Genomic DNA, 7277 nt, shown 5'->3' with positions numbered 1-7277 from the left:
GACGGGCACGTAACGAGCATCCCGGGAACCGCACACTTAGAGCTGCGCACCCGTGACGCCGAAAACCAGGTACGACGGAGAAAGGACTGGGCACCACTTTAATGTCGTAGAAGCTTTGTCTCTAAAAATTTAAATACCTCTCATATATATGCTAACGTGGTGAAAAATCTGCCCAGACCCTGGGCAGGCTCCCTTCCTCCCCGGGGGAGGGGTGGGGGTCTGGGTCCGCCCTGGGGGGTCCCTCAGAGTCGGAGCAGGAGGCCCGTGGCGGCGGAGCCCTTGGCGGGGGCCGGCACATCCCCCCAGCCCCCGCGGCCCCCTGAGCAGGCACCCTCAGGGGTGCCCCGCTCCTCCCCCGGGGGAGCCCGTGGGGCCTGCAGCCGCTGCTGCCGCTCCTGGGCCTGCCGGGCCCGGCTGGCGATGGCGCGCACGCGGCTTTGGCTGCGAGAGGAGGAGCGCCGCAGGAAGCCGGGGGGCCCAGGCGCCCCTTCCCCCGCCACAGTCAGGCCCACAGTCAGGCTGGTGGGCGAGGTGATGTCGCCAGCCTGCTGGAAGCCCGTGAGCCAGCGCAGCTGCTCCGTCAGCGCGTCCCGCCGCGCCCCCTGCCCGGCCCGCCCCTGCCCCACCAGGCCCAGGCTCTGGCCCGGGAGCTCCCCCCGGGGCGCGAAGTCGTCAGCAGTCAGGTCCCCCAGGCTCTTGGACTTGGCGGCTGCAGGGCAGTCCCGGAGGCCCGCCAGAGGGAGGCGGCCCCAGGGCGGCCTGGGGGCGGGGGGCAGCGGCGGAAGGTCTTCCGGTGCTGCAGGCAGCTGGCTGGCAGCCCGCAGGTTGGGGCTGGATTTGCTCTTGGTCACAGCAGGCAGGTCCAGGCGGGCGGCCGTGGCCGAGCAGGGCCGCAGGGGCAGGCGTCCGGCTGGAGCCCCCGGGGCACTCTCGCGGCCCAGGCCCAGACCCAGGCCCGGCAGGGAGAGGTCGATGACCGTGTCGCTGGACGACACACTGGAGGACGAGGACACGCTGTCGCGATGGCCCCCTGGTTCCAGCCGCCGCCACAGCCGGTCTCCACCCGTGACGTCTGAGTACACGGTGGGGCAGGGCCCAGCCAGGGGCCGCCATCCGCCCGGGAGCTCCGAGGGCACCTGCCCCTCACTCTCGGCCTTTCGGACCATCTGGCTGCTAGGGGCCCCCTCACGTGCCCCCCCGGGGCCCCCGCCATTGTACACGCTCCGCCGGCTCTCCAGGGCCGGCTCCATGTCCCCTCGGCTCTGGGTCCTGGGCTGGAAGGGCGCGGAAGCTCCCAGAGCTACCGCTGGGGGGCTCGCCACTTTGGCGCGGGGGCCCCAGGCGCGCGGGGGCCCTCCTGGGGAGGGGCTGGCGGGGGCAGCCGCCAGAGGTGGGGGGCCGGGGCCCGGGGCTGGCTCCTCGGCGATGGTTTCCAGACCACATAGGGAGGAGCCCGTCCTCTGCACGGAGAAGGGGCGGGTATCTGTGGACGAGAGGGAGAGGACCACGCTGGGCGCGTCGCCCGTGGACAGTGCTCCCAGGACCCTCAGCGGCCAGGCGCCTCCGTGTGCACACAGCTGCCCCCACCCTGCCCTCCGGCTCTGCTGCGGCTGGGGCGGGGGGAGCAGACAGTCTGTGCCCACAGGCAGGGCCCACAGGGCCCCCGGACAGGCCAGGGCCAGGGACGGCACAGGGCACACGGGGTCTGGGCCCCATTACCTGGCACTCGGCTGCTCTCAGTCCCTAACTATGGAGGCAGCGTGGGGACAGAAAGGAGAACAGGGTGGTCAGCGTGTGGGCGGGGCTGGCAGGTGGACAGACAAACAGCAAGGCTGGGCGGGGCGCAGGGAGGGACGGGGGTCTGGGGGAGGGGAACCGCTCAGCTTTCAGCCCCTCCCCAGGCTGGGGTTCCCTGACAAGGTGCCCTCGGGCTGTTGCCTGTCCCAGCCGCGGCTCGGCTCTACGCGGGCCACAGCGGAGCGCGCAGGGCGGGGGGGCAGGTGCCATCTGCCCCAGCCCTGCAAATGCTGGGGCCCAGGCACCGTCGGCAGCGTCGCGGGCCGCCCTGCTGTGCTGCACTGACCCGCGCCAGGCTTCTCGGAGGACTGCGGTGCAGGGCCAGCAGCCGAGCACCTGCAGCCTGGCCCTGGGGCGGGGGTGGGGGGCTGCAAGCTGCCCCCAGGCCTGGGGAAAGGCGTCAGGCGGCGGCGGGGCAGGCCAGCGCGAAGGCCCGACGGGGGCACCAGGCCACGGACATCGGCACACACGGCAGCTGGAGTCAGACCCGCTCTCACTTCCGGGCCACTTGGGGGCTTGTGGGGGGGCCTCTGGGGGCAAGAGGCCTAGGGCTTGGCACTGTCAGATGCGGAAGGGGTGCTGGGGCTACCAGGGACCCCCAGGCAAGCCAGCGGGGCAAGGGGAAAGGAAGCCAGGATGAGCACACGGAGACGGCGGTTTTGGACGCAGAAGCGCAGGGAGGGCGCCCGGCCCAGGCCATGCCAAGGGGCAGTGAGGGGGCAGCACAGGGGACGCCGGCCAGGAGCGTCCGGTCTTACCGGTGGACAGCATGGAGGATTTACTCCTAATCTCCTCCAGCTTTTGAACGAACAAGGCATTCATCTCCCTCTGCAGGGCCCCTGCCTGCCTGCGGGCACCCTCGGGCCAGCACGGGACCACCTCAGAGCTGCCCAGGCCGCTGGAGTCCGAGGACACGGAGCCGCCGCCGCCCGGACCCTGCCACTGGGCCCCTCTGCGTCTCCCCACACCGGGGCAGGGAGCCCCCAGCGAGTCCGCCCGGGCGCAGGGCTGCTGGCTGATGGCCTCGTGCGCGGCTGCGGGCCCCGGGCTGGGCAGCTGCCCCCGCCGCAGGCCCTCCGCGTCCTCTCCAGCGCAGGAGCCCACCACGCACTTCATGCAGGTGGCGGCCACCCCAGCAGGCCCGGGGCCCTCAGGGGCACAAGGGGACTGCTCCTGGGCCAGACCCCCCTGCGCCGGGCTCCTCCCCACCGGCGCCTTACCTCGGGGGCTGCCGGGCTCCTCGGGGGCTGAGGCCTCCAGAGCGGGGCCGGGGCTGGGGGCCGCCACGTCACGGGCCTGCCCCTCGGAGCCTGTGTCCCGCGTGCCCAGAACCAGCTCCGGGAGGGCCTTGTGGCCCGGCTTCTGGCTCTTGGTCGGGGCACTGGCCGTACGCCGCAGGAGCCGCTGGCTAACGGAAGGCCGGGGCAGGGGCCGCCCAGCAGCATGACTGTCCAGGGAGCCGGGCTTTGGGCCTCTGAGGAACAGGCCTTTTAGGCCCAGAGCCTGCTTGACCTGCAAGAGAAGGAGCCCACATAGCCGGTAGCCAGGCACCGGGGCCAGGGACCGCCCGCCCCGTCCAGGCACACCGTGGCCGGCGGTGACCAGGCTGAGCCACCGCAGCCCCAGGGCCAGCTTGGCGAAGGCATCAGCGGGCCTGTCAGGCTTGTGCCGCCCACAGCTGCACGTAGGGGAGAGGGTCCCCAGGGCACCCCTGCCTTGGCACAGACCAGGAAGGCGCCCGCCTTCCCTGAGCGCAGCGGGAGGGTCCCCACATGCAGAGGCCCCGAGGGTCTCAGGACATGCGGGCCCAGTGAGGGCTGCAAGGAGGAGGCCCGGGCTTCTCCAAACAGGGACCCTGAACTCTGGCCCCTGCGCCCACACATGTACCCCTCGCAGGTCCCCAAAGCCCCCGGCTCTGGCAGAGCAGGCCGGCACAGGGCCCCCGGAGTGGTGCTGGCAGGGAGAGAGAGCTGAGAGAGAACCCCGTGGAAGCAGGCACCGCCCCGCTCACGCTCACCCTGCCCTCGGGCGCCACAGGCCGAGGAAGCAAGCGAAGCCGGGTGCAGGCCAGCGGTCTGCTCTCCCATGTCCCTGCCCGCCCGGTGCCCCAGGGGTGCTGCCTCTTCTGGGGAGCCTTCCTGGCTGCTTCCAGCCTCACCCTGCTCTCTGCACAGCCGTCCTAAGGGCAGGGCCCGCGCTGCCTCGGCCTCCCCTGAACTGCCGCTGGCCTCGGCCTCCCTGCCCGAGGAGAGCAGCCGGGGGTCCCCAGACTGGCCGGCAGGGGCCCGGGGCACCGCCGGGGAGGCCGAGAGCTGTGTCTCCAGAGTGCAGAGGCCGGAGGGTCCCCACATGCAGAGGCCCCGACAACAGCCACGACTCCCCAGGGACACGGGGCACTCTGGGCAGAGGCGTTCACGGGGCAGCACTTGAATCGGCTTCCCGATTCAAGATCCCAGATCCAGAGCAATTTGGTCAAAGTTGGCTGCGGAGTCATCTAGAAGAAGGTCCAGGATTCAAGCTCAGAGCTCCTGGTCCCGGGGGCCTCCCCACCCCACAGCAGGTGCACACAGAGCCAGGGAGCACACGGGGGGCGGGGGACAGAGAGGAAGGGCGAGGGCAGGGAGGGCGACGGGTGCAGGGCTGCCAGTGGTGCTCCGAGCTAGAGGACCGGACACAGAGGGGCGGGGGCACGGGGCAGAGGACAGAGGAGGGACGGAAGGCCGGGAGGGGTCCACGCACAGGGGGCCTCGCCGGAGTCCTGGACCTGCCTCATAAATGCCGCTCTGTGGCTGAACATGGCCCGGGGGACCCCAGAACCACACCACGATCCATGTCACATGAGCGGACAGTCTCCAAAACGCTACCAGGAGTCACGGATGCTAATGGGTACGGCCTGAGCATGCGGGTAGGGGCGGGCAGCTCCGCCACCCCGGCGCTGGGGTACCTTCGAGCTCCTAACGGGACTGTCCTTCTAAAAGTAGACTTTGGACATGGGGAAGCGCACTGCAAGACCAAAGAGACAGAGTGACAGCCGTGAGACACCGACAGCCGGGCCGGAGCCCGCGGAGACAGGCAGACGGGACAGACAGACGGCTCGACGGCGGGCAGGAGCAAGCGGCCGCGCCCGGCAGCACCTCGGAGCCGTGGAGGTGGCAGGAGAGAGGCGGTCGGCGCCAGGACCACACGGGCCCCCCATGCACGCCCAACAGACCGCCACACGCTGGCCCCGCCTGGGCCCGGAGCTCAGAGCTGGGGGGATGGAGGAGGACCCCCATCCAGGGATGTGGGGGACGGGGAGCAAAGCCAGGCGGACCCCTTCCAGCCAGAGACGGACGGAGAACTGGGGACCCTGAGACACAGAAGGCGTGAGGAGGCTCGGGAAAGACGGGGAGCGGGGACGGGGGCCACAGCGGCCGCGGGACACAGAGGTCAGGTGCCCCCACCGCCCACTCTGCAGGTGTGGAAACAGGCCCAGTGAGTGGCCAGGAGGCCCAACGGCCCTGGCAACATGGCTGGGGTGGGACTGGGGTGGGGCGAGGCCGGTGGTCCTGCAGGCGGCACTCACCTTACCACTGATGTCACTGACGGCCACGTGGACAAAGATGGAGGCCTCTTCCATCCCCTCCAGGTACACATGCCGATAGCCTGAAATGGCCGGTCACGGCTCACCCTGCCCCACTCTGCTCAAAGGTCCTGAGGCCCTGAATCCAACCCGTGAGCCCAGCTCTGGGGACTCCTCCTCCAGGAAGCCCGCTGGTATTGCAGGCTCTTCCTCTTTCTGGGGGCCGGGCAGCGCAACACCTGAGCGCCCCTCTCTCCCCATCCACAAAGTGCCCTCGGTCTTGTACCTTCCTCCTCGGCTCGCTCTGTGTCCCTAGGCCCCCCCATGGCAGGAGTCGACCCATAGGAGGAAGGTCAGCCCTGGCGCCCTCAGCTGACCTACAGGGGACACTGGTCTGTGTATGGGGGGCGGGTCTCTGTGGGGTACGCTGGTCTGGGGTGGAATGCTGGCCTCCATGGTGGACGCCTGCCTGCGCAGGGGACGCTGGTCTCTGTTATGGGGGACACCACCCCGCCCCACCCTGCCGGCCCTCTGCCCACCTGGCATCATGCTGCTGAAGGCCAGTGTCCTCTGGCCAATGAAGTCCCGCCCAATGGGGTCATGGTCCCAGACGAGGAAGCGCACCAGTGTGATCTCAGGCATATGCACAGTGAACACCAGGGTCTCCTCCCACACGGGGTTGAATCCTGGCGGCCACCGGAAGCAGGGTCACCTCCCACCCCAGGTCCAGCCTGGAGGCCGCTGGGGCCCACGCCCTCTTCCGGTGCCTGGGCCAAGAGGAGCAGCACCCGGGGACCAGGCTCTGAGCCAGGCTCCCCCAGGAGGCCTAGGTCACAGGAGCGGCCCCAGCCCCCTCCCCTGTGAGGCTGCGGTCAGCGGAGCCTGGCGGGGCCCTGGGCCTCACCGTTGTCGTCCACCACTCGCGTCTGCTCCTTGCTGCAGTCCACGGGGAGCCCGATGACCTCCACCTCCACAAAGGGGTCAATGATCTGGGGGGAGGGCAGGGGTGGCACTGGGCCTGGGGTGTTGCTCCAGCCCCGCCCACCCACGCCAGGACCCCTCCTACCTCGCCTCGGTCCCCCAGCATTGAATCCCTTGGCTTGGGGAGCTGCTGCCCGCTGATGATCCGGAGCACCAGCTGCTTTTTGAGCTGCCCGGGCAGAGGGTCCTCGGAGTTGGGGTTGAAGATGCCTGGGGGGTCAGGGTGCCAGGCTGAGGGGAGCGGTGGCTGCACAGTGCACCCCACCGCACCCTGTTGACCGGACAGGAGCCCCAGGCCAGGGGCGGGGAGAGGGGGGGCAGGGTTCCAGCTCGGGGGCACCAGGGGTCTGCGTGCTGGCCCCTCTGTGACCGCCCTGAGCTAGGACACCGTCCTCTCCCCTCTCTGCACGCTGCCTCTGGGTGGGGGGCCGGGGCTGGGCGCCCCAGCGATGGGGCTCTGCAGGCCCATCCCCCGAGGAGGTGTGGTGAGGCTGGCAGGAGGGGTGGGGGGAGGATTCAGGTTAAAATGGGGAGAACTGCACACATGATCTCCAGCGGTTTCCAGTGAGAAAACTGAAGGGTCTGGGAAGGGACTGGGAAGCTCTGGTGACTGGCCCGGGCCGGGCCCTCGCTCCAGGGTGCCTCGGCCTGAGCCCCGTGGGGAGTCGCCTCAGACATGTCCTGCTGGGGGGCCGCATGGTGGGCCAGGCATGGCGAGGGGCTCCCTAGTTCACCCCCTGCCGACCCCTGGCAGAGTGGGGACCCTTCACCACACCCCCACCTCTGGCATCCTGGGGCCACGTCCTGGGTGGCCCCCCAGGTGACCCTGCGGCAGCTGCCCCTGCCCGCCCCGCGTCCCGGGCCCCCGGGCCTCACCCTGGCACATGCACTGCGGCTTGAGCACGTAGCCACAGTTCCCGTTGGCACTGAACTTGGC

The 7277-nt window shown here is 70.4% G+C and overlaps 1 protein-coding gene across 1 annotated transcript in view; it reads right to left on the bottom strand.

The window, feature by feature from the left end:
- Positions 1–7277, bottom strand: part of PLCH2 (phospholipase C eta 2) — a 33928-nt gene continuing 26651 nt past the window's right edge. The window contains exons 14-20 of the mRNA XM_081816810.1: positions 7217–7271; positions 6426–6550; positions 6264–6348; positions 5899–6045; positions 5363–5442; positions 3018–3309; positions 1–1483 (exon numbers count right to left, since the gene is read on the bottom strand). Of these exons, the coding sequence (XP_081672936.1) occupies positions 243–1483; positions 3018–3309; positions 5363–5442; positions 5899–6045; positions 6264–6348; positions 6426–6550; positions 7217–7271 (2025 nt within the window). The 3' untranslated portion in view covers positions 1–242. The remainder of the gene's footprint in view (positions 1484–3017; positions 3310–5362; positions 5443–5898; positions 6046–6263; positions 6349–6425; positions 6551–7216; positions 7272–7277) is intronic.

The sequence above is a fragment of the Leptonychotes weddellii genome, chromosome 4 (genome assembly GCF_054177405.1).
Source record: "Leptonychotes weddellii isolate Sample4059 chromosome 4, ASM5417740v2, whole genome shotgun sequence".
Lineage (NCBI taxonomy): Eukaryota > Metazoa > Chordata > Mammalia > Carnivora > Phocidae > Leptonychotes > Leptonychotes weddellii.
The sequence above is the reverse complement of the archived record's forward strand: the minus strand, read 5'-3'. Positions and strand labels throughout refer to the sequence as shown.